Source organism: Bos taurus, chromosome 9, assembly GCF_002263795.3.
Source record: "Bos taurus isolate L1 Dominette 01449 registration number 42190680 breed Hereford chromosome 9, ARS-UCD2.0, whole genome shotgun sequence".
Taxonomy (NCBI): domain Eukaryota; kingdom Metazoa; phylum Chordata; class Mammalia; order Artiodactyla; family Bovidae; genus Bos; species Bos taurus.
The window spans coordinates 25397895-25425363 of NC_037336.1; the positions used below are offsets into that span (position 1 = coordinate 25397895).

General features: G+C 41.1%; 1 protein-coding gene across 11 annotated transcripts in view; it reads right to left on the reverse strand.

Annotated features, from left to right (window-relative positions):
* The window catches only part of NCOA7 (nuclear receptor coactivator 7), a 161884-nt gene that overhangs the window by 39449 nt on the left and 94966 nt on the right, over window positions 1-27469 (reverse strand). For 10 of the 11 annotated variants that reach the window (XM_024996940.2, XM_005210720.5, XM_059890078.1 and 7 more), the window contains 7 exons: window positions 19768-19847; window positions 14785-14892; window positions 10385-10498; window positions 9716-9841; window positions 7501-7685; window positions 2448-3481; window positions 977-1145 (listed from right to left, as the gene is read on the reverse strand). In XM_024996940.2, coding sequence (XP_024852708.1) covers window positions 977-1145; window positions 2448-3481; window positions 7501-7685; window positions 9716-9841; window positions 10385-10498; window positions 14785-14892; window positions 19768-19847 — 1816 coding nt within the window. The remainder of the gene's footprint in view (window positions 1-976; window positions 1146-2447; window positions 3482-7500; window positions 7686-9715; window positions 9842-10384; window positions 10499-14784; window positions 14893-19767; window positions 19848-27469) is intronic. The other variant, XM_059890077.1, reaches the window with a different exon arrangement.

The window sequence follows — 27469 nt, forward strand, 5'->3', positions numbered from 1 at the left end:
TCCAGTGGTTAAGACTTGGCTCCTTCACAGCCGTGGACTGGGTTCAATCCCTGGTTGGGAACTAAGTTTCCACAAGCTGAGTGGCATGGCCAAAAAAATAAAGTAAAATGAAATTACTTCTTCAATATTGAGACATCTGGGAACAAGTTCATTTAAATAAATAAACATTCATGCTTAAGGAAGCTCACTGAGTATTTATTCTTGGCAGGTATGTTAACCAAAAAGCATGCCTTGATAACTAGTTAGGAAAAGGAAAAACGTGTGTGTTTAACAATTTTGAAGACTAGTTTCAAGGCCTCTGAGAAGAAATTTTTATTCTATCACATACAAAATAAATTTTCTTTTCTAAAAACTAACATTTCCTAAATATTTCTATTATAAAGATGTATTGCTCAGTGACGCACTGCTGAAGAATGCCATGCCACTGTCCCTGCTGTCCTAGACTGTCACATCACCAATAAAACTTCTTTGGCAATTAAAAAATACAAATATCTTCAGAGGTCTATGTAGCCCCCCAAGCGCACCCAGATGATTTCAGTCACATTTCATAAGGGGAAAGCAATCTTTAATCCCCCCCCCCAAGAATAACAGACACTTTAAAATTAAAATCATGCCTTTGGGTAGCACTTGGGGTTTAGCTCTGCTCCATCAGATTCCTTTATTCCCAACAGAATAGCACTTCCACTTACTGGCACCTGAAAATACCTCAATCTTCCTTCATTTAAAATTCAGCTGGGTAGAAAGTTTTGAAAGTGGTTCTGCACATAGGACCGAAGATGACTTCAAATTTGCTATATTGAAAGCACCCTTTAGCTGAAAGCTACTGAAATAACATCCTTTTAGAAATTCTAAGATGTACCATGAAGAGAAATCTCTTATTCAAGAATAAAATCAAGAATTTCAAGACTAAATTAAAAATTGAGATGCAATTAGAGTCTACCTGACCAACAGATTTCCTGTTCTAGCCCACACGCACCTCTCCCGAGGAACCGCAAACCAGTACTCCGGTTGCTTTCTTCGTTTGCCATACTGCTGAACCATGGCTGTTGTGTGAGTGGCAAAGGATTTCCTCATCGGTTTTCCCACTTTAATGCATAGAAACATGGGTGGAGTTTTGCTTTTCTCTTCTTTTGAAGGAAGTATATCTGAATCACACATGAAAAAAAAAAACTCCATTATTAATAATACTGGTGATACTGAAATATTTCAACTTACAAAGAATTTCCAGTCCCCTCTTAGTGGTGGAAAGTCAAAACATATGGCATAAATATCATATAACATGATCATGTTAGGTTAGGACTAACTAAATCTTTCAGACCTTCTTAAGCACAAAAGGTGAAAGTTCCGGATGTTTCATGTTGGTCTACATCACATGAGATGCTACAAACTAGGAATAAGGATAAAAACCAACACCACAGCAAAGAGTAGAGATTTGTGACAACCCGAAAGAATACATATCAATGAATGGTACTGAGGACCACATCATACCACAATGCCATTCAGTTTAAAACTGAAATACCTTCAAAAACCAAAGTGAAAATGGAAAAGTCCCTTGAAAGATTAAAAAAAAAAAAAAAGCACACTACTTTCATTATAGAATTCTGTGTCATAGTTCAATGTTCAAAATAGATACCATATATTGCTGATTCTTCCCAATTACTATTGACCCTTGAATAACACAGGGTTTAGAGATGCTGACACTTTTGCAGTTAAAAACACATGTATAACTTTAGAGCTGTCTCTCCATATCCCTCCTCCATAGATTCAACCAACTACTGATGGTGCAATATTGTATTTCAAATTTATTGGGAAAAAAATCTGTACACAAGTGGACCTGTGCAATTCAAACCCTTCTGTGTACCAATAAAGATATGCTCCATTGAGGAAACATTGTTCTCAAATAACTGTACTACTTTTACTATTGCATGTGCAAATTTTAGAAAGGCAACTATACAGGCATACCTTGGAGACATTGTGGGTTTGGTCCCAGACTATCAAGATAAAGCAAATATCACAATCAAGTGAGTAACACAATTTTTTTTTGGTTTCCCAGTGCCTATAAAAGTTGTTTATATTATATTGTAGTCTATTAAGTGTGCAATAGCATTATATCTAAAAAAAAGAGTACAATGTAATTAGAGAATCCTTTATTGCTAAAAAAACTGTTAACCACCATCTGAACCTTCAGGGGTAATATCTAAGATCAGTGATCACAGATCACCACAAATATAATAATGAAAAAGTCTGAAATATTGCAAGAATGACCAAAATGTGAAACAGAGACATAAAGTAGACAAATACTGTTGGAAACAGGGCGCCAATGGTCTTGTTTGATGTGGGGTTGCCACAGGTCTTCAATTTGTAAAAAAAAAATGCAGTTTCTGTGAGGCACAATAAAACAAGATATGCCTATAGAACAGAATAGAAAGAAATTAAAAATGGCTTACCTTCAATGGGTACCTGAATTTTCTTTAATAGCCATAACTGAATTTCAGATTTATTATCCATTTGTGCACCTTGGCAGCTGTTGTCCAGAGTAGATTCCAAAGAGGAGTGTGGATACTCTTTATTCATACTTTCTTCTGTAGAGGAGCTCAGTTGCAACGGAAGGGGTGCTCTCGCTTTCGCCCAGGTTTTATCTGGCTCTTCCTTGCCCTCAGTCGGGGGATCACCTGTCTGGGGAAGAGAACTACTAAGGGTAATGTCTATGCCCACTGGCTCAGTACTTTTGCCATCGCTTAGCTCTGCCTTCTGCACGTTATCAGGTAACTGTGACCCTTCTTTGTTCTTATTAAGGTAATATTCAATGAGTTTGACTTTATCTAGATCTTCATGTATGTTCAGCGTGTTTTCCACCTGGCTTTCTGGGGACCCAGACTGCTTGTCCACCTCTGGCATTATATCTTGTTTCTCACAGGTTTTTAAGTCTAGGGCTCCCTTCAGTTCAGCATCACACTCTGTTCCCGAAAAGTTCAGGGCTGACTGAATTTCCGTAGTAGAACTGCTTACTCGTGATTTAGTCTTCCTTAGTTCCTCTGGGTCAAGAGAAAGGCACTCCTTTGAGGTGTCTCTTTTGTCCATTCCACCTTTAGTTTGAGAAGAAAGCTCTTCCAAGTCAACGAAGTCATCATCTTCCCCTAAAAGAGAATTTTCTTTGGCTATAGATTCAAACGCAGTGTCAGAAGGCTCCTTGCTGACGTTAGCTACTGGGGTAGATTGCTGGGTTGCCTCTGCAGAGGATTCCAGTTTCTTTACCCTGTCGGACACAGAGCTGTCTGAGGGCTTTGTTTCTATGTATTCCGTCGACTTCTCTGAAGGTCCTGTCGATGTGGAATCCGAAGTGATGGTTCTCTCTCCGATCTGCTGCCGTTTTTCTTTGTTGAGAGATTTGAACTTACTGAATGGGTTGATATCCTTTTCTGAAGCCAGGTCTTCCCATTCTCCAGGCCTGTACAGAGGACAAAGATCCTGAGGTAGGTCACTGCAGGGGGAAAAATGGTGGGTGCACATGGAATGTTAAAAACAAAACCCAAAGCAAAAGGATGAAAGGCAAAAAAAAAACTAAAACAAAATCCAACCAAAAAACCAAAACATAAATATACCACAACTTAAATTTATGTTTAAAGGACTTTAAAGCAAGGAAATAAAATCAAGAGATTGACTTCAAAATGAAAAATAAAATCAACCATAAAAAGTGGCAAAATAAAGAACCATGAGAGTTGCTTGCATATCCTATTAGAAGCAAATGAATGGTATTTGAGGTCATTTATGAACATGGAGATGTCACCCACCAGATTTTTAATGATGAAATCAAGTTTCTGATTTTCATGAAAGACAAAGGAGAGTGAATGTTTTAGTACTATGTCTAAAATTCCTTAGACATTCAAGGCTTTTCCTTTTTTCATAAAATAGTACATAAACCAACTACATTACTTCTGAATGGCTCATTGACCAAGTGGCTACTCATTTAACTGCTTCATAAAGTAACTGACATGGAACCATAATTTTGGTTTCCTGGTTTAAGATCCAACACTTTCAAAAAGAGACATCCTTCTACTCCTAAAGGAGATACAAGAGGATTATTTCCCCTATTACTGCAGGTATATAGCACCAGCTCCATTTTACAGTTTAAAATTTTATGAAAATAAGTCAAATGAGCTCTTACAACAATTGGTTTACATTTCTTATCTCTTTCATTTTATTACACTATCATTTTACTTTATGGCAATAAGCAGCTGTTTTATCAGCTGAAACATAGTTTCCTGGGACAGGGTCAAGTATTTTTCCTTAGTGACAGATGCTTTATTACCCAGATTTAGATTATACAAAAAATATTGATTAAACATGTTCTCCAAAGTTCTCCATAGTTTACTTACCTTACTGTTGATATGGATTAGAGCACAAATATAAAACCCTTTTAAAAAATAACATGTTTGGATTTCAGAAATAAATTTTCTAAAAAGGCTAGATCATATTCAGGTAATACTTTATTATCCTGGCTTTGAAATAATTATGACAATACTCAGTAAAGTCCTAGGAAGTTCAAGTTACAAGCCTGTCTCCCCAAAGTTACTGAATAAATCACTTGCATGGAGCATCCAGGTTTTTTTCCAATATAAAATAAAAGCCTATGTAACTGTTAGGCTCTGACAAATGCTTTAAGAGGCCTCTAATTCATAATTCATTTCAATTCAATAATCATTTTCTGAGCCCCTACACACCATATATGCTAAAAGACAATTGTGACAGTATCTCTGTTTGGAAGAAGCCTGCAGACACAAAAACGTTCTGCTCACCATGAGCATCTCAAGAGATGTTACAGATGCTTCAATCCTAGACTCAAGTATAATGTAGCATAATTTCCATTTTCAGACCCCAAATATAATTTGGCATATTAAAGACCAAAGTCAGTTCTGTAACAAAGAAGCCCAGCTTTTCACATACTTAATAAGCAAATTGATAAGCAAAATCATCTTCCAATGAACACTTAAGTCTCTTCCTCATCTCTTACTTCCCTGGCTAGCTTGACCTCCACAAAGAAAGCATACAACTGCACTCTAATCAGCCTTCTCTATTACCTTCTCATCTACCCCTCCCTTCTTGTTCTACCTAATCCAAGCCAGGATTAATTTAGCCATCTGTTTTGTTTGTTTTGCCTTTTTTTTTTTTTTTTTTGTATTGCAGCTGCCAAGCTCTTCTGAGGCAACGTAAACAGTGATGTCAACTGGCTCTGCTGTTGATTAATGTTTTCTAGACTCAACCAGGGGCCTAATGATGACCAATAATCCCTTCAGTTGTTCCCTTCCTAGTCTCCATGGCAGCTGGAGCTACAAAATGTCTTGCACAAAGTATATAAGGCCTGAAGGTGAAGATCGAGAGGTTTTAAACACACACACTTTTATTATCTTCCAATAAAAAAATTTTGTAATAATAAAAATAAATAATAACTATTTTCACGTGGCAACCAGATAATCTGCACTTCTTGTTTTAACATACAACTTTAAATAATGAAATTTAAACTTTTCAACAGTTGATGGAATTCTGAGGTCAGTACCAAATTCATTTGGCACTGATTCTACTACCTCATTCTATTTTGCTCATTGATGCACATATTCTTCATTAGACTAAAAACGTCTTTAGATCCCTGCATCCACAGGAACAATCACTATACAACTCCAAAATAATTTCAGCACACTAGGAGCCAATTCTCAACTCCTCCCTCTCTCCCCAGCTTCAGCATTAGCCTTGGACCATGAAACACAATCTCACATTGAGAGAAATCTTTCTGTAAGGGTATATCTTCCCTATTACTAAAGGAACACTTAACATCCTTCCCTGAAGATGTGCAATAGAATTGCTCCATTAGAAGCCATCCCTGGGCAGGAAATGCCCCTAACTGCCTGGCCATCCACTTCCAAACTTAACTGTTTCTTTACCTGTGTTTGTCTTCTTTCCTCTCATCACCATGTTCATTCTTTCTTTTCAAAACTAACTCTTTCACTCCCTTTCCTCTTCCTCATTGAAAGATTCCAAGATGGCTGGACACTCCCTCACACGGTTCTCATGGAATGCTGTGTTCACGTCTATGTCTACAGTGCTGCTCAGGTACCACTCTTGTCTGCCTGTTGTACCCAGCAGATGGCGAGACAGTGGCTGTGACCCACTCGTCAACATATCCCAGCCACACAAGAGGCATACACTAAGATGTATTAGAACCCTCAATCTGCACGAATAGAAGATTCCCACAGAATAATGAAGAGTTTCAGACATGCACGGAAGGTTCAAATAAACAACCTATACATAGGCACCAGGCTGTTTTCTAAGAGTTTTGGTATATCAACCCTTTTAGTTCTTGTAACAGCTCTGCAGGCTAAAAAATACTATTAATTCCATTTTACAGATGAGAAAACTGAGGCTCAAGATTGAGTTACTCAGGAAGGTCGTGGAGCCACAGAGTGGCAGAAAACCCAGGCACTGTCATGCACAACTGCCTGGCCTGCTGTACTGCCTCCTAAAACCTCCCACTTAGACACTTCTGCCAGGACTCAGAGAGACCCCAGTGGCCATGCTTCCATGGTTCCTTCAGTGACTAGGCCACTGCAGGGTCTGGCAAATCAGATGCTAAGGACTGCAGAAGCCCAGGGGAGCCTGCTGGCATAGACCCCTAGAGACTCTGTTTCTGGGTTAGTTCCCTAGTTTCCTTTCATTCTTTTTATGAGTCCAAGGGGCTGGTTTCCCTTTCCACTGTTGAACCCACTGCTCTGTCTCTTGCTTCCTATCACTGAGACCTTCTAAAGATGTTTATACTGCTAACACATACACAGTATACAGAATTAGGCACACTGACAAAATGATAAGGAATCAGATTAGCTCTACAAGTGAATAAATTCTGAGTTTTCTTAAGCTGTTTCTTCATGGGGAGCTTCTTTTTTTTCAATCAAAAAACTCAGTTTTAGAAGACAAAAGTAATCAGAACTAAAGCAATATCCACCTACACTTCAGAGACAAAATAAACTACTATTATTCTCTTTCACAACACTTACGGCAGTCTGCCTACAGGGCACTGCCTCTCCACCGTCCACTCAAATCTCTCTCCACAAAGGATTAAGGAAAGACACAAGCAGAAGAAGAATATAACTCTGCTTACCAATTAAACCAAATAGAAAATCCTGATTAACTCTTGATAGACAAATTCTTTCAGAGAAACTTCACCTATTCTTCCATAAATTAAGAACATGCATTCAGGAAAATAAGCCAAAGAAACAGCATTCTTACATGCTGGTTTTTTAAATTTTCTCATTTGTGAATGTTCTACTCTTCCTTATTATTGACTTTATCATTTCCATTTTCTCTTTTTTCTATTTTTTAAAAATTTAATACACAAATATTCTACCTTCAAACTCACCTCTACACAGTCTCTCCCACCAATGCCCTCACTTTTTAACTGCATTTAATTCTCCCAATACTCCCTTGGCTGGTAAACAAAGAAAGGTGTCTTACGATGGCAAGGCATCTTTGATCTTCATGTGGGAGATATCATTGTAGAGGGCGATGGAAACAACCTCTTCCATGGGGCAGATGAGGCCGTATTCCTCACACCCATTTTCAATGACCAGGGGATCGGACTTGTGAGGGTCGAACATGATGTTGTTAGGAGTGACAATCATGACGCCTCCGACCACACCCTGAGGAAAAAGACAGAACAGAGTCGCTACGGGCGAGATGCAATCAGCATAGCAGCTTTAGTGAACTCATGTTGCCATCCCATTGACTTCGTGAACCCCGGTATCTTACAGGACAATTGCAACCTTTCTACTGGAAAAACAGGCTGAAGAAATTGCATTGTTGGGTACGGAGTGCTGAGTCAGGGAAACAGACACACCTCGCTGTGGCCATCAGCTGAGGCTGGTTCGAGCATGGCTGCTCAATAGTACGGGGATCTTGGGTTTCACATGTATGTCTCAGATGCCCCAGTTCCCTGTTGGTAAAATGAGAAGGGCTGTCCCAGGTGGTTTCCTGATTGAGAACTGTGGACTTTACAATTCACTCAGCATGTATTCACGTCTGCAGCAAGTGCATGGTACTGTTCTCTGGGGGTAGCTATCTCAGTCTCAGTGTCAAAGAACACCCCTAACATTTTGATCTAAGATGCTCAGAAAGCCCACATTCAGCAAATAGGAATATGAAATTTTTATAAACAGAAGTGAATATATTCAAACTATGGAAACTGAAAGCAAAGAACAGTTGGGAATTCCCTGGCGTTCCAGTGGTTAGGACCTAGTACTTTAGCTGCTGAGGGCCTGGGTTCAATTCGTGCTTGGGGAACTAAGATCCCACAAGCCATGTGGTGTGGCCTAAAAGAAAAAAAAAGAAAGCAAAAAAACAGTAGCATGGTGGGAACTTGTCTGAAACTTTGTCGGTTTACATGGTAGACCATGTTGACCATGGGGATATTGTCTACCAGGCACAATAGGATACAAACGACTCCCTTTAGGTAAATTATTTATTTTGATACTCTTAATGAGTTTAGTGATCACCACAGCAAAAAGTTTTGCCTTTCAGACATTACTTATTCTTGGTTGCAAAAGTTTTTTCTACCACTGGAACCTAGCATTCCTATGAGCAAGGAATTCGCTTTATATCAACATTACCCCTTCTTCAGAGGCTCACTAAAAGTAGGTTTGTTTTTTATACAAAACACCAACAAGCAAAAAACTAAAAAAATTATATAACAGACATTTTCATACTAGCATCTCTAGTGGCAAACAAGTTGATAACTTAGCATTTTCCAAGTCAAGTGCTAAGCTCCTTAAATGAATCATCTTTTTTTGTTTTAAATTATTTTTTAAAATGTTTTATTTTGCACTGGGGTATAACCAATCAACAAACAATGTTGTGATAGTTTCAGGTGAAGAGCAAAGGGACTCAGCCACACACATGCATGTATTCATTCTCCCCCAAACCTCCCATCCAGGCTGCCACATAACACTGAGCTCTAGAGTTTCATGTGCTACACGGTACGTCCCTGTTGGTTATCATGGATTATCTTTTAGTTGGAGAAGGCAATGGCACCCTACTCCAGTACTCTTGCCTGGAAAATCCCATGGACGGAGGAGCCTGGTGGGCTGCAGTCCTTGGGGTGGCTAAGAGTCGGACACAACTGAGTGACTTCACTTTCACTTTTCACTTTCATGCATTGGAGAAGGAAATGGCAACCCACTCCAGTGCTCTTGCCTGGAGAATCCCAGGGACGGGGGAGCCTGGTGGGCTGCCGTCTATGGGGTCGCACAGAGTCAGACACGACTTTATTCTTACTTCATACGAGGAAAATGGAAACTTAGGAAGTGTAAGTATTTTGCCCATGGTCTCAGAGCTAGTGGCAAAGAGCTGTAATTTAAGTTCAGCGACTCTGACTCTAGCATTTGCTGTTAAAACACATTCTATACTGTCTCCCTAAAACTTTACGGGCTAAGAACTAAATATAAGTGATAAACCCAAGATTGCAAAGAATCACACGTCCACTCAATGGTTACTATTCCCTTAATAAGTAAAATGCCAGGCATCCAAGTGGAAAAAACAAATACACAGTTGTGAAATCTTGCAGCTGAAACTTCAGGTAAGATATTTTTAAGTAGTCTACCTTTGGTAATTTGGAACTGGTTTAGTTTTCCACAGATTCTAAGGGGAAAAAAAACCAAACTGCATAACCATATACCTTTCCATCAGTGAAGTACCGGCAATTCATTTTCAAAAATTTTACCACTCCTGGCTCATCCTCTTCCGAAGTGGATGATAAGACTCTCTCGATGGGTTTTAAGGCCTTTCTTGCTAAGTCAGCATCCTTTAGAAAGCAAAAATTTCCACAAATAGAAACACTTAAAAAATATTATTTATTTATATGAATTCAGTTATTTAAGTTTCCTATAAGCAACCTGTTTTTATTAAACTTGAGTATTTATAAAAGGTAAATGTCTTCCATCCTTCAAAAATAATCACCCAAGTCAAACTAAGATTTTTAAAGCATATATATATGAACCTATAAAAATGCCCCATCACGTCTTTAGAAAATATCTTAAATGAAAGAATTCATATTGAACTCATTCAAATTCTGTAGAAAAAGGAGTAAAAGTGATACAAATAAACTACCGGCCTCACTGAGAGTTTAACTTCTACATAAACAAGACATGCATTTCTGCCTTTGAGACCTTAAATGTGAACTGGTTTCTTTTCTCAACTAATGACAAATTATTTTAACCCCACCTCTTCAGTGAGGGAGGGGAGTTTCAGATGAACTCCTGAGAAAAATAACGTGAGTTATTTTCTATAATTATTCAAAAACCGGTGCTGATAAATATGCACTTCAGTGCAAGAGTGAAATACATACAGGCAGTTTATCGTATTCTGCATCTGATGATGAAGGAGAGACAGTAGCACCAGGGCTGGATGATGATAACCTTAAGGTACTCGAGGGAAAGTTGGCATCTGGCACAAAGAGAACCTGAGAATGGGAAAGAAAGGCTAGGTGAGTCCCAAGAACCAGGGCAGCGCTCAGAGCAGTTTCTCTCCACACAGTATCACGCTGGGTGTGGGACGAAGACCTCATTGGCTTGCACTGAACTTCTGACTTACTCGGGGTCTCCCAGACTAATCTATGCAATAATATTCAGAGAGAGGAAAGTGTGCAGTGCAAAAGGTGTTGAACATACTGCAGGCGCTCACAGAAGAGAGAAAGGTGGGGGAATATTCTGCATAGGCTACGTGAAGCAGGCGGGTCCAAGTGAAGCCGTGGACCGGGGGATTTGGACAGGGAGGGAAGAGCCTTCCAGGGCAGGGTACGATAGTACAAGGGAATAGAGGCGAGAGTAGCATGGCATACTTCTAAATGTAGCACCCGTGTCAGGAAGAAACCGGACATATCCAGGCTTCCTAACTCCAAGCAGGCCCTGAGTACGAATGCATTAAGTCCTTATATGAAAAACCTATACACAGCAGCATCAATAATCTCAGTACCTTCTCTTCCATCACTGTTTGGGATATCTAAAAATCCCCTAACTTGGTGCTGCTGGTGGTAAAGAATCCACCTGCCAATGCAGGAGACACAAAAGATGCAGGTTCGATCCTTGAGTCAGGAAGATCCCCTGGAAGAGGAAATGGCATCCCACTCCAGTATTCTTGCCTGGAGAATTCCATGGACAGAGGAGCCTGGCGGGCCACAGTCGATGGAGCCACAAAGAATCAGACACAACTGAGCCACTGAGCCCATACTGCACTAAACTGCTTTCTTCTGCAAGATATTCTGGTCCCCGAAATGCTATTATGATTCTGTTATTCAACACTCTTTTAACAACACATGCCACATTCTTGCATTATATCAAATACTATTTTAAAATGACCTCTAATGCTACAAAACCTGTGAAAGTGAAAGTGTTAGTCATTCAGTCATGTCCAACTCTTTTCGACCCCATGGTGTGTCCATGGGATTCTCCAAGTGAGAATACTAGAGTGGGTTGCCATTCCCTTCTCCAGGGGATCTTCCTAACCCAGGGACGGAACCAGGGTCTCCTGCATTGCAGGCAGATTCTTTACCATCTGAGCTACCATAATTCACAGCTAATCATGTAACAACTGTTCAATATTGTTACTGAACACTCTGCCCCATATTCTAGTCATATCTCTATTTTATTTACTTATTTATTTCTGAGAGTTATGTTTTATTCAGTGGGAATTTTTAGGACTTAAGCCCAGGAGACAGCATCTCAAGTAACCCTGAGAGAACTGCTCTGAGGAAGCAAGGGGAGGAGCCAGGTTATACAGGAGTTTTACAAAAAAGGGCAGGTAGTTTGAACATCAATAGATTATTGCTAAAGAAAACCAGATATCCCAAGTTAAGGAATTTAGCACTTTTCTTGTATGGGAAGATGCAAGAGTCTGGGCTCACTCAAATCATTCTTTTGCATATCTCTATTTTAACATTGTTGTTCAGTAGCCCAGTCATGTCCAACTCTTTGCAACCCCGTGGACTGCAGCATGCCAGAACTCCCTGTGCTTCACCATGTCCTGAAGCTTGCCCAAGTTCATGTCCACTGCATCAGTGATGCCATCCAGCCATCTCACCTCTGACGCCCTCTTCTCCTTCTGCCCTCAATCTTTTCCAGCATCAGGGACTTTTCCAATGAGTTGGCTGTTCACATCAGACTGGAGCTTCAGCATCAGTCCTTCCAACAAGTATTCAGGGTTGATTTCCCTTAAGGTTGACTGGTTTGATCTCTTTGCGGCCCAAGGGACTCTCAGGAGTCTTCAACAGCACCACAATTTCAAGGCATCAATTTGGCTTCTGCCTTCTTTATGGTCCAGCTCTCGCAATCATATGTGACCACAGGGAAGACCATAGCTTTGACTATATGAATCTTTGTCGGCAGAGTAATATCTCTGCTTTCCAGCACACTGTCTAGGTTTGTCATAGACAAATTTTAACTTTAGTTATTTTAAATCTCTCTTCAGTCCAGAAAAAAAGTGAGCCAAGAACAAAACACACCTTAAGATAAGGTGGAAAAAACATCGTCAAAGAGAAATAAGATGAGGACTGATAATACTGAAAATATGAGCTCCGAAATTACCGTTCATTAAGAAGTGGGCCATTAGATTTGGTATAAGTTTCCAAATAACCAATGGAAAGATATAGACATCATGAATCAACAGAATTCACTGTCCATAAAATAAAAACAAACCAGTTTCTTACTAGTACAAGTAGTCTCCCATGAACCCTCATTAAAAAAAAAAAAAGTGTCTCACAGTGAACTCTTTGTCCTAATGACACATTGACAGTAAATGCAATAACCAGTTTTGAAGGACTGTTCTTTGTAACAATGTCAAAATGGGTCGGTGGCAAATGTCAAAAGGTTAGAGTTTTGTGAAAGTAATTTACAGAAGGCTAAGATTACATGGTCTTAGTATACAGCTCTTATTTATTGTATGTTTCTGGGCTAGGACAGAAACAGATTTCTTCCAAACAGATGTCAATTCTCCATTAATATTTTCTTTTTGCACCTGAGCTCTTGACAAGTGTTAGGCAACATAGGTTGAGATTCTATTGCCTGACATTCTAAATGTCAAATCAAAGAGATCATTCCTATGCTTAAATAGCCCATTGTACTGTAGATAGAAGTGACAGCGTCAACTTGGACAAGCCCAGTCACTATACGTCCTCCTTCAACGTGGAAGTTAGTCTGGATCATTCTTCTTAATTCCTCATCTTTGCCAGAAAAATCATGGCACAGCCAGATCTTGGGACAACCAACAGCACATAAATGTTTAGCTATATGAGGGCTACACAGCATAGTAAAGGCAAGAAGGACCATCTGAGTAAATGTAGCCCAACCCCTCATTTCAGAGATGAAACCAAGGTCAAAAAGGAAGTGACTTGCCCAAGTTTAATAGCTATTAAAGGGTCAAAGGAAATGAACCTTTGGGGCACCTATTTTTGTATTATTATCCTTAAGGAGGCATATTAAAATGGTTAGATGAGATGATTAGATAGCATCACCAACTCAATGGACATGAATTTGAGCAAACTCCAGGAGATAGCAGAGGACAGAGGAGCCTGGCGTGCTACAGTCCATGGGGTCACAGAGTTGGACATGATTGAGCAACTGAATGACAACAACAGGGCATATTAAGACAGTTCCTATATCTCCTATTAGTAGTGGACCTTAATCCAGTACCAATAAACTATTTTGTTCATGGACTTAGTAAAAGAATAAAGAATCACCCTAAATTATCTTAGTAAGTTCCAGTGGCTACAGCTTGAATTAGTAAAGATATGCGTAGGTTCTCTGCTACGGGTCAGTTAACAGATTATTCAGCAATATCCCAGACTATAAGAAACCCAATAAAAATGACTAAAATCTATTAATTTTGCAGAGATAAAAATGTATTAATTTTTGAAAAATTTTAATTCATATTTGCCCTCAATTACCTGGTACTGGCAGTATACTAATTTCTCTCATTTATGACAGGGACATAAATACAAAAAGCATGATAGTACAAACTGGCCAATTTATAGCCTGGTGACTTCGTTTGCTGCCCTTGAAATAAATGCAAAGAATACTACCATTGCCTGAGTGAAGTTATTCTTAGACGTAGCAGCATCCACCGTGAAATAACTCAATGCCACTAAAATTTATTTATTTGTAAATTTTTTGATGGCTACCATTCTGACCAGTGTGAAGTAATACATCATTGTAGTTTTATTTGCATTTCTTTAACAATTAGGAATGATGAGAGTCTTTTCATGTGTCTGTGGCCTTTTCTTAATCCTGCTGAATGTCTCCACCTTTGGCCAGATTGATTACTTTTGTCATGGTATCACATGAAGGACAAAATGACAAAAATTTTGCCTAATTTAAAATAAAACGATGGCTATTATATACCCCATGAGTGGACTAAACTGACACTTGCAATTCTAAATTAAACATTTGAAGAATATCTGTATAAAATTCTACAGGGAAAAAAGTTACATTAATTTAACTTTTCTTGATGGAAACATCTATTAACACAAAGGACAGTTAAATCAACTGTGTTAATCATTTGCAAAGCATTTATCTCTGAACAGTTCATAAGCATCAGGATGCTTTCAGAAGTCTCGGATCTAAGAGACTGAACCAAGACACAATAACAATGATGACAGTCCTGAGACACTAAGAGCAAGTCATTAAAAATGGCGGCGAAAATAAATTTCTAAAAGTAAAACGTTTCTAAAGGAAAATTCAATAAGAAAATCATTACCTGGCCTGGAACAATAGTATGCGTGAAAAGCTTATTCAGTTCCACTAATTTATTGGGAGTGATGTTAAATTTCAGTGCTATGGAGTTTAGGGTGTCCTGGCTTCCAGCCTAGAATAATCAAACAAACAAGATTCAATACACAAAGCAAAAGACAGACAAAACCTTTCTCTTGATAGTCACATTAATCTATTTTTGATATGAGTCCATAAAAAAGTAACACATACATCCAAATATATTATGAAAAAAGCAAATACATTCTCAACTCTTAACAAAAAAGTCTAAGTATTATTCATTTCTGGGTTCCCTTATTTGCAAATTTCACTGTCCACTAATAGATTTCTAAACTTACTCTGGCACAACTTAGGTGTGTGGAGTAGAGGGTCTATGAAGTATAATATAAAGCTAAGAAGAAAAGAAATATTACACATACTACTACTCATAGGGGAAATGGAGCCAGTTTCTCTCTTTGCATTTTTCTGTCGATTTGCCTGTCTCTTTACTGTACTTTAGGCTCCTGGATTGTGGCCTGTTAAAATACCATTTTCCCCACAGTGCCTGACACTTAGAAGGCATTTAAATATTTGATGAGTGAATACAGTGAAAGGCATGGAAATCTAAAAGGACTCAGATCAGCTACCAAAAATTGTTCACTGACATTAACATGACAATTTCCCACAGTCAGCCAAATTAGTGCTATTCTTTAAATCTATAAAATTTGGGATATGTCTCAGCTGTTCATATCTCTGTCCTTCTCTAATAGAGGGGGAATAGGAATAAAAAGGGCTGTAAGCAGATGTGAAACTGGACTTCCCTGGTGGCTCTACGGTAAAGAACCCACCTGCCAATGGAGGAGACACAGGTTTGATCCCTGATCTGGGAAGACCCCACATTCTGTGGAGCAACTAAGCCCTCGTGCCACAATGGAGCCTATGACCTAGAGTCTGGGAGTCGCAACTACGGAACCCACGCCCTGCAATTACTGAAAGCCAGACGCCCCCGAGCCTGTGTTCCACAAGAGAAGCCACTGCGGTGAGAAGCCCCGACACCGCCAACTAGAGAGTAGCCCTCCGCCTGCCGCAACTAGAGAAAGCCCCAGTGTCAACGAAGACCCAGCACAGCTATAAATAAATAAAATTATTTAAAAAGAAAAGGTGTGAAAGCTCAGCGGAAAAGCTCCACCCAAAAAGAAGTCTGCCGCCTCTGGTCAGGTCGGTATCCGAGGACAGCCTCCTTGTCCAGGGTCACCGGATGGAACTTGTTAGCAGGACGTCCCTCTGGCAACTGTCACTGAGATGCTCCCAACTACAGCCCTGGTCAACACTGGGGGCTACCTCTGTTAGCACAACGGGCTCCGCCAGGCGGGCCTTGAATGACAGGCGGAGATTTGAGGTGGCTGAAGGAGTTTGTAAGCAAGTGAAACGAGACAGATGTAGAGTTCCACTTACCACTCACTGCCCTCCTATCAAAAGCCCACCGACTAGATGCACTTGTCCCAGTTCTATAACTGTCCCAGAACTATAACCAAGTTCATAGTTACAGATTACACTAAAACTACCTCAAACATTTCTAGAACAAGATAGAAATACATAATTTTTTTTTTAACTTTACATAATTGTATTAGTTTTGCCAAATATCAAAATGAATCCACCACAGGTATACATGTGTTCCCCATCCTGAACCCTCCTCCCTCCTCCCTCCCCATACCATCCCTCTGGGTCATCCCAGTGCACTAGCCCCAAGCATCCAGTATCATGCATCGAACCTGGACTGGCATCCCATTTCATACATGATATCATACATAATTTTTTTAAAGTTACTGAAAACTTAACAGATGCCCCTACCTTACCCTGAGCAAAATCATCAGTACTAAAGGTTAACAAAAAAGTTTTAAAATATTTTTTCAAGTAGTACATATTTACATAATATATTCAAATCCCTGGTTTTTCAAGGTTTAGAGTCAGTAGAAGACACAGATTGATAATATAGACGGACTGAGTCAAACTGTTGGACCTGAATTCCAAATCTGCCACTTGCCAGCTGTGTGACCTTGAGTCACTTGCTTAACTTCTCTGTTCCTCGGTTTCTTCATCCAAATGGAGATACATATGACAAGTGATCAATAAACTGGCTTCACATTTTTACACAAAAACTTGAGGATACTATGTATAGGGGCTTCCAGGAAGGAGGAAAATTTTAGCAATCTGCAGGTATTGCACAAGGATAAAACATATATACAGAGCCAACTTACAGAACCTGGGAGGGATACTTATATCATTAAATGTTTGAAACTAAACAGAACGCTTGACATCCACAGCACTGGAACAATGCAAGCAATTGTGTAAGTGGCTCTGGTCATGGTTCTCTAAACACAAAGTTTTTAATAATGAGAAGTATACAAAATAACTGGCCAACTAATCTCCATAACATAAATCAATCAGGTGGACAGATCTGCATTACTAATTCGATTGCCTGTTTATATGGCAATTAATTTGGGGTTGATATTTTATGCTCACTGCATCATTCAGTACACCCTGTGTGAAGCATCTCCTAGCAAAGGCTACTCCTCATTTCCTTGGAGGTGCTTGTGAGTCACACTGTAGGATACACACAAGGCTTTAGAATTAATGATGTTATTAGTGATAAACAATCCAACACTTTCCCAAGATCTTGCAGGAGGTAAAGGCATGGTGCTAGGTGTTATGGGGATCAACAACATATTGTAGCCAGTGGTAATGGGACATATATAGTCACCCCCAAATCCTTCCTGGAAAGGCCCAGGCCTATAAACCATAGAAAGATGCCTAGAAAGCTGTTCACAGAGCACTGAGCATGAAATGCCAGTGCCAGGGCCTTCAGTGTGAGAGGGTAACAGGCAGGAAGGCTAGGGGTCTCCAGATGGAGGAAATAGGCTGCAAGTGTCAGACATTTTTTCTCTCTCTCTTAAGCAGCAGGAGGAAACAAACTAGTGATATATATTTTTTTCCCTTTTCTATACAAATTTAAAAAGCAGTTACTCTTAAAATACTGTGTTGCCATAATGACACCTGGTTCCACCTGAACTTAACTTTTCTCAAACCTTGAGTTAACCAATGCATTTTTCTAATGGAAATGTTTGTCTTAAGCTCTGTTAATGTACTATGCATTTACCCCAGACTGTCTTCAAGTCAGTTCGCCTAAAGGCTCAGAACTGACTTGACAAACCAGTATGTTATACTCATACATTGTTCTCTTAATCTATGCTATTGGAATTCTGTATTTGTATGGGACTCTGCCTCTCTTCAAGATTCATGTCAATCACTTTATGGCCCGGGATGACTCACCTGGTGCCAAGATTATCTCAAAATGCATCTTGTGGGTGAGGGGCCTGGTGCCACTCTCTGAGTTTTGAGACATTTCCTTCCTTTAATTAGCAGACTGCTAGTAGCTATGGGCTGCCGTCTATGGGGTCGCACAGAGTCGGACACGACTGAAGCGACTTAGCAGCAGCAACAGCAGCAGTAGCTATATAACATCCAGCTAAAGACTAGCAGGGGTGTATTCTTTCTGCCTCCTTCTGATCTCTATGTCAGAAGCTTTCTCTATCTCCTTTATACTTTAGTAAAACTTAAAGTTTTATTAAACCTTGTCTCTGGCCCCGGATTGAATTCTTCTTCTCCGGAGGCCAAGAATCCCGGCATCTTTCCATGGTTCAGCAACAACCTGTCAAATGTGATGCTACAGAAGCTTGGAGAAGATTCATCATTCTAGAAGAAACGCCAGGGAGGGACAGGCCTTGCTCCTTGCCTTATATAGACAGCCAGGCATTGCACACAAATAATGAGTAGAAAATAAATACACACGAGGAAAACACAGGGGCAGGGGCAACAGCAGTTAATTTCTTTCTAGAAATCAGAGATCACTCCTCAGCAATGCCAGTTCAAAGTAATAAAAACAGATCTATAACAGTGCCCACTTCATGCCAGGCCTGGGATAAGCATGCACAGCTGCTGGCCTCCAGAAACTCATGGTGTGATGGGAGAGATGAGTACATAATGGGGAGGTGCAGTCATGGACACATGCACTGCATCATTCGTCTGCTGATTCAACCATATGGAGGTCTAATACCCTGCAAGAATTAGAATGGCAACCAAAATGGAATCTGGTCTGTCTCCATGGGTATATGAATTAAGGCACAAGACAGACATTGAAACATAACAATTACACTAGTGGATCAACACTGTTAAACTGATAAAGATTATGCAAAAGAACACAATTCTATGAGACGGTCAAATGAAGGGATCTGCCCTCGAGTTGCAGGATGGTCACAGAAAGGAAGAATGAACGTGGAGAGTGATAGTAAGATGATGTTCAGGCTGAGGTTCTGGTTTGTAGAAATGTATGGATGATGGAGTCACTGCTTCTTAAAAACAGGCCAAGCCTGAAGGTCTAAGTGACTCTGTTGAGTAGACAACTGAACGTATGGTTTGGGAAGTCAGAAAGCATGTCTAAGAAGGAGACCTAAAATTACTCATCATTGGTCTATCAAAGGAGAAGGCAATGGCACCCCACTCCAGTACTCTTGCCTGGAAAATCCCAGGAGCCTGGTAGGCTGCAGACCATGCTAAGGGTCGGACACGACTGAGCGACTTCACTTTCACTTTTCACTTTCATGCATTGGAGCAGGAAATGGCAACCCACTCCAGTGTTCTTGCCTGGAGAATCCCAGGGAAGGGGGAGCCTGGTGAGCTGCTGTCTATGGGGTCGCACAGAGTCCGACACGACTGAAGTGACTTAGCAGCAGCAGCAGGCATATCAAAGGTAATTCAAGTAATAGGTTTATTCAGGGAAAAATTACACAAAGGAGAAATGACTGAGGTCTTAAGAAGCTTTGCTATTTAATGGCTACAGGAGAGGAAGGCAGCTAAGGGGCGGGATGTGTCAGGGAGAAACATTATGTAAATCTAGCGGTATTAACAAACGTTGGTACTACCTGTTTATACTTACAGTGTATTCCATAGTACCATGGGGCTTCTGAACCACCATCTTCTTCTCTTTTTTATCATGTGTTTTGTTTGGATTGTCATCTGAGGAATAAAATGATATAAGTGAATGATTTCATTTTCAGGAATTGAGGATAGGGTTATTTACAGTATATTAAAACCCATTCTCAAAATGACTGAAAAAATAAAAAGACACTAAAAGAAAAATGGGCTGAAGGCACAAATAGACCAAACTCATAAAAACAGATTGGTCATCAATGTATACTTGAATAAATGATTAATGCTAACTGCAGTTAAATAGGACAAACAACAATGAGGTTGCGCCTTACAGTTAACCAAGTCTTTGTTTACTCGACACTGTATAATGAGGACGTTAACTAGTATGGTGATACAAGTGGTATAAACGTAAATCAGCACAGCCCTTTTAGAAAGTGATTTGTCAATATGTAACAAGAGCCATTAAAATGTCCACAACTCAGTAATTTTTCCCTTACTTATCCTAAGGAAAAATTCAAAACAAGGAAAATGCTAGGCACAGCATATGGTTACTGCAGTATCATTTATCATAGTGAAAACTTGGAAAGACCTCTGTGTTCAACAACACATTAATCTGGACCACAGATCAAGCTGCTTTTAGAGGCCAAAACCAGTCAACCTAGTAGTTTGGCAGCTACAAATGATTCAACCTAGTTGCTATGACAAAATATTTCTTAATATAAACAATCTGGACACTGAAAACCAGAGAGACATATACCAGTAGATATACATTTAAGTGACAAAAAGCACAAGATTGAACTAACTATGAAAAGATGCTCTAACTTGTATGAGATCAGAAAAATGCAAATTAAGATGAGCTATCATTTAAAGCTATTAGCATGGCAAAAATCAGAAAGCTGGATAATTCTAGGGTTGGGAAAGATGCAAGCTGCTACAAGGAATGTAAACTGGTACAGCCATTCCAGCAAATTATATACAGCCTGCTGCTGTTGTTTAGTCATTAAGTCGTGTCTGACTCTTTGTTACCCCACAGACTGGAGCCCGCCGGGTTCCTCTGTCCATGGGATTTTCCAGGTGAGAATACTGGAGTGGGTTGCCATTTCCTTCTCCAGGGGATCTTCCTGACCCAGGGATCAAACCCACATCTCCTGCATTGGCAGGTGGATTCATTACCACTGAGCCACCAGTACGACTCAGCAAATTGACCCACAGATACATATCTTCTCCCAGGAGATATCAGAAAGTGAGTGACCTGCTGGAGGGTGCATAGAACAGAGTTATCTGTGGCAGTGGGGAGCAGGAGGGTAAGCAAAACATATCTAAGTACTGCCTAGAATCCCAGGGCATAACACACCAGAAGCATACACCAAAACATGTTTAGAGAGAAACAGAATGGTATGTACAGAGTGGTACCATTATGTATACTAAAAACAGCTGCACACAAAACTATACACATTTTTTAAAAATATACTTTTATTTATTTGTGTGGCTGTACCTGGTCTTAGTTGTGACATGTGGGATCTAGTTCCCTGACCTGGGTCCCCAGCATTGGGAGTGTGGAGTCTTAGCCACTGGACCACCAGGGAAGTCCCTGCGGTTGAACAGTTTTATCAACCTGTTCCTTGCCTATAGAATTTGGGGAGTTGATCAGTCTTATTTCATCTTCTTTCAGTTCTCTGTTTATAGAATTTGAGGAGTCGATCAGTCTTATTTCATTTTATCTTCTTTCCGTTCCCCTTAGTCCAAGGTGGCAATGTTCCTGCTGGTATAACATTCAAGAACTTGGAGGGTCTCCTGTCTATTAGACAAAAGGCTCATTTACAGATCTTTCCAAGAAATTCCATCTCTATTTCTGACTTCTTCTGGGATGGCTGAGGGAATCCATGAATTACAGTTCTGATCTCTTCAAAGAGGCTTCTGACAGCTAGCCACATTTTTTAAGGCTGCTGCTGCTGCTAAGTCGCTTCAGTCGTGTCCGACTCTGTGCGACCCCATGGACTGCAGCCTACCAGGCTTCTCCATCCCTGGGATTCTCCAGGGAAGAACACTGGAGTGGGCTGCCATTTCCTTCTCCAATGCATGAAAGTGGAAAGTGAAAGTGAAGTCGCTCAGTTGTGTCTGTCTCTTAGCGACCCCATGGACTGCAGCCCACCAGGCTCCTCCATCCATGGGATTTTCCAGGCAAGAGTACTGGAGTGGGGTGCCATTGCCTTCTCCCTTTTTAAGGCTACCCCCAAACAAAAGCCCACACAGATTGAACACAGTAGAATGGAGTGGAGGGGGAGAGAAACAGGAGGGGGAGATGAGGACCTCTCCATCTGAGACCCTACAGCCCCCACACCCACGTGCAGACCACGAGTATCATTTCAACTACCTAACAAACATGGATGAGCTGCATGAGGATGGAAGGGAACACAGGAATGTGAAGATAGTCAACGTACATGGGATTTCTCTGCCTTTTAAGAAATTCCTTTATATTATTTAAAACTAAAAACCAAGAGAAAAAAAATAGATTGCTATTAGAGTCCTTTTCTAGTCCTTTGTAGAACCAGAGACACTCTGAAAATCTATTATAAGCTTATTCACTCAGTTGTGTCCGACTCTTTGTGACCCCATGGACTATAGCCTGCTAGGCTCCTCTGTCCATGGAATTCTCCAGGCAAGAATATGGCAGTGGCTTGCCATGCCCTCCTCCAGGGGATCTTCCCAACCCAGGGATCAAACGCAGGTCTCCCGCACTACAGGCATATTCTTTACTGTCTGAGCCACCAGGGAAGCCCCCAAATTTTCTAGATTATAAAAAAATTTAAAAAAAAAAGGTTTCTCTTCCTTTAGGTGATCAATCGCATCTAAATTATTTCAGTAAGATGAGACTCTACTGACTTCAGATCTCCAGATTCTGTAGGAGGAGAATCTGGAGGTTCCATACAGTCTAGTAAAAAATCAAGGAGAGTATTTTAAAACTCTCATCATCTGCATGGTGTCCATTCCTTTTAATATCTTAGTTCCACTCTCTGCCCCACATTCCTGCCCTTTTCTTTGCCACCATAAACAGCTGTCCCTTTAGGTCCTCCTGTTCCTCCTGTTTTCAGCACAGTCTCTTCATATCCTTCTGTAGGTGCTTCCTATTTCTAGAGCCTAATCTGCTGCTTCTTTCCATCTGTGGCAGCTTCAGCTCATGCCCTTCCACAGGCTGTACACAGTCATCTCTGGTCCCAGTGCGGGTCCTGTTGTATGCCAGCAAATCATGAGTTTTCATATTATTCAGCTGCCAAAGAAAACCAGGTGCTGGCTGAACTTTTCAAGATAAACTTGACTATGTACAACTGATTTAGTACAAAAATTACTTTTCTTTCACACAGGTGGATAGGCCAGAAAAACAGCAAACACGGTAATAATATACTTAGAAGGAAAAAAAATAACAACATTTCCTCCAGAGTCTAAGATTTTGAAATATTTGAGGTTTGTGCCCTAGTGTGATACCCATTACACATGGGTATTTACCAATTTACCAATACAAATCAATGGGCCTGATGAGTTTGAATATGGGCAATGTTTTCACTGATAGAACATCACACCAGGAACATCATCGGAACCAAAGCCACAAAGCAAACATTAGGTTTTACAGTTGACTGAATACAGAAAGCTGAGAAGTAATTGACACGTTCTAAGGACCCAATCTGTCTTCATATGATTATAGCCCAAGGTAAGGATTCATCAGTTCAGTTCAGTCCCTCATTAGTGTCCAATTCTTTGCGATCTCAGGGACTGCAGTACCCCAGGCCTCCCTGTCCATCACCAACCCCAGGAGTTTACTGAAACTCATGTCCGTTGAGTCGGTGATGCCATCCAACCATCTCATCCTCTGTCGTCCTTTTCTCCCACCTTCAATCTTTCCCAGCATGAGAGTCTTTTCAAATGAGTCAGTTCTTCGCAGTATTGGAGTTTCAGCTTCAGCATCAGTCCTTCCAATGAATATTCAGGACTGATTTCCTTTAGGATGGACTGGTTGTATCTCTTTGCAGTTCAAGGGACTCTCAAGAGTCTTCTCCAGAACCACAGTACAAAAGCACTAATTCTTGGGTGCTCAGCTTTCTTTATAGTCCAACTCTCACATCCATACATGACCACTGGAAAAACCATAGTCTTGACTACACGGACCTTTGTTGGCAAAATAATGGCTCTGCTTTTTAATATGCTATCTAGGTTGGTCACAACTTTTCTTCTAAGGAGCAAACGTCTTTTAATTTCATGGCTGCAGTCACCATCTGCAGTGATTTTGGAACTAAAAAAAAATATAAAGTCAGCCACTGTTTCCACTGTTTCCCTATTTGCCATGAAGTGATGGGACCAGATGCCAAGATCTTAGTTTTCTGAATGTTGAGCTTTAAGCCAACTTTTTCACTCTCCTCTTTCACTTTCATCAAGAGGCTCTTCAGTTCTTCTTCGCTTTCTTCCATAAGCATGGTACCATCTGCATATCTGAGGTTACTGATATTTCTCCCAGCAATCTTGATTCCAGCTTGTGCTTCCTCCAGCCCAGCGTTTCTCATGATGTACTCTGCGTATAAGTTAAATAAGCAGGGTGACGATATACAGCCATGATGTACTCCTTTCCCAATTTGGAACCAGTGTGTTGTTCCATGTCCAATCCTAACTTTTGCTTCCTGACCTCCATACAGATTTCTCAAGAGGCAGGTCAGGTGGTCTGATACTCCCATCTCTTTAAGAATTTTCCACAGTTCGTTGTGATCCACACAGTCATACTGCTTCTTAAATATTTTTTTGCAGTAAGTTTTCAAGATGGCTAGCTGTTCCTCTCAGTAAGTGAAGTCTTGGATACATTACCTCCACAAGTGCTGCAGCACACGGTCCACGAAGCACTGGGGAGAATGGGGCAGAGCCCTGGACTGCCTGCGCAGAGAACTTCTCTGCCGGGTTTCAGGAGGGGCTCTGCTGCTAGCATTTCAGATGAGGACTCAGGGCCATCCGCAAGGATGCAGTTATTTCCCAATGATACCTGACATCTCTGTTTCGAGCTTCAGGCCTCCTTAGACCTTTCTGTTGTTCAGTCGCTAACTCATGTCTGACTTTTAGCAACCCCGTGGCCTGCAGCACGCCAGGCTACCCTATCCTTCACCCTCTCCCAGAGGTTGCTCAGATCCATGTCCATTGAGTCAGTGATGCCATCCAAGCATCACATCCTCTGCCGCTCCCTTCTCCTTCTGCCTCAGATCTGTTACACCTGCCCAAATTCAAATCCTCCCCCTGCTTACAAAAGCAAATCATTTAGAAGTATCTACTGCCAGAGGAGAACATTGGCCAAGTGGTCCTCAGAAGCCATTCAGAGGAAAGCAACTGTATTTCCTGTTTGCCCCACCTCTGAAAAGTTTCCAGAGACAGTTTTTCCCAGTCCAATAAGTGTACTGAACAAAACCCTGGAAGAATGAAATACAGGTCCTTTTGCCTAAACTGTCTTGTTTCCTCATAAGTCCTAGAAGGGTTGAAATGGCAATGGAGGAATCAGCGTTGACCTGATGCCCTGGCCACAGGTCCTGCCTCCTCATCCCTTCTCTGCCCACAGGAAGGCCAGGGGTGTCTGGAACACATGGCTACTGGCTCCGGCATCTGAGAACATCCTAGATAATGTTTGTTGAAAGACTCCTTCCTCTCTACGTGCTTTGGGGCTAACAGAAGTTGATGTTCAGGAGAAAGTCCAGAGCCTGGAAAGGCAGGAAGGCTGGATGTAAAGGAAACTTATCATGGCCAAGGGGATACATTTTAAGAGAATATCTGAGGCTTGAGAACAGAACCTACAGAAGCCTGAGATTTGGTGGGGGTTGGGGGCGGGGGAGGTAAAAAGAAATGTGGCTGACAGAGGGGGTGGGAAAGGTTGAGAAGAAAGGAAAATGAGTGTTATGTCACAAAAGCACAGAAACCAAGTTAAAGAAGGGTTGTACCGACACTGCCAAATGTTACCCTGAGAATCGAGATGGAAACCTGGAAACGAGTAACTGGGAGGTCACAGAGGTCCTGCGGTGAATAGGGAAGGGATCTCAGGACAGATGTGCTGACCCTTTCAGTAAAGTAGGGAAAAGGTCAGCTGCTGAAAGTTTGAAGACAGGACTGGGGCGTAAGGGGCTGTGAAATTTGGAAGAGTTATTGCGGCAAAGATGAGGTTTCAAAGATATAAATACTGAAAGAAGCAACAGGAAGAAGCAGTAAGGGTTTCCCTGAGGGCTGGGTCTCAACACCAAGGTGACAGACTATGGAAGGAATAAACAAACCCCCTCCGTCATGGCCACCCGTGTTAGGAGAATGACACGATGTATTTGCCACTACTGTAAGACATTACCACAAATCAAGTGGGTCCGAATTTTAAACAGACACCAACTTACGATCTTATAGCTCTATACATTTCAAGTCTGACATGGGGTCTCGCTGGGCAAAATTCAGGGTGTCGGCGGGCAGCTCTTTTCTAGAGGCTTAAGGGGAAGACTGGCTTCCTTGCTTGTTCATCTCGGAACAAGCCTGCCTTCCTGGCTTCAAGGTCCCTCCCTCAGTCGGCAGAGCCAGCAACATCAAGCCGAGTGCTCTCACACTGCCATTTCTCCAGTTTCTCCTGCCAACCTCCTCTCACTCTTCAGCACTCTGGTGTCCACACTGGGCACACCTAGATAACCCAGGATGCTCTCCTCCTTCAGGTCAGCTGATTAGCAACCTGAATTCCATCCACAACTTGAATTCACCTCTGTGTGTAACCTAACAGGTTTCAGGAATTAAGACACAGACACCTTCTGTGAAGGGGTAAGGGACATTATTCTGCCTACCAGAGATGGAGAACAGACTTACGGGAAAAGACAAAAGAAGTTCAGATCCCAAAAGGGAATTTTTGATGATTCAAGTAGTAACCCAGGTACGTGAGTGTGCTGGGGTTGGGGGAGGGAGAAAGAGTAGAGGGACTTAAGGAATGCAGCTCTGGTTATGTGTTTTGGTTTTGAAAAAAATCCAGCAAAAATGAGATACTATCCATGACCTTGAAACGTGGGCATGTGGCTCCAGGCACAGACCACTGGAGACTAAGTGAAGTCAGGACAGTGAACATTATCCATTACTGTCCTTGAAAACCGAAACAAGAGACACTGGTGAATTCCCTGGCTCTTGGTTCCATAAGTTCTACATAGATAGAAGAAGGACAGAAAAGACAGTATGTAGCTTTGTTTTTCCTCTTATTAACTATCTGCTTCTGCTGCTGCTAAGTCGCTTCAGTGGTGTCTGAACAAGCACAAATAGAATGTTGAAAATTACCAGGTTTTCAAATTTTATCAGGATCAAATTTGCTCTGGCCTTCCACTTACTGTGTGTCCCTTCTTCCCGTACTCCTCTTGATCAGTTCTCTTCCTTCCTTGCATCCTTATCACAAGACCATTTGAATGGGGGACGTGAGGCTGACAGCACAGAAATCACTACACACTTGTCCAAAGAGGAAGGATGGTTTCCATGACATCCAAAAGAGGGGAATCAGTGCGGCAGTAATTGTCGATGCCTGTCTCATGGTAGTTTAGCTGCTCAGTTGTGTCTGACTCTTGCAAACCCATGGACTGAAGCCTGCCAGGCTCCTCTGTCCATGAGATTCTCCAGGCCAACAATACTGGAGTGGGTTGCCATTTCCTTCTCCAGTGTCTCTCTAGAGCTTTCTAAGAAAAGGG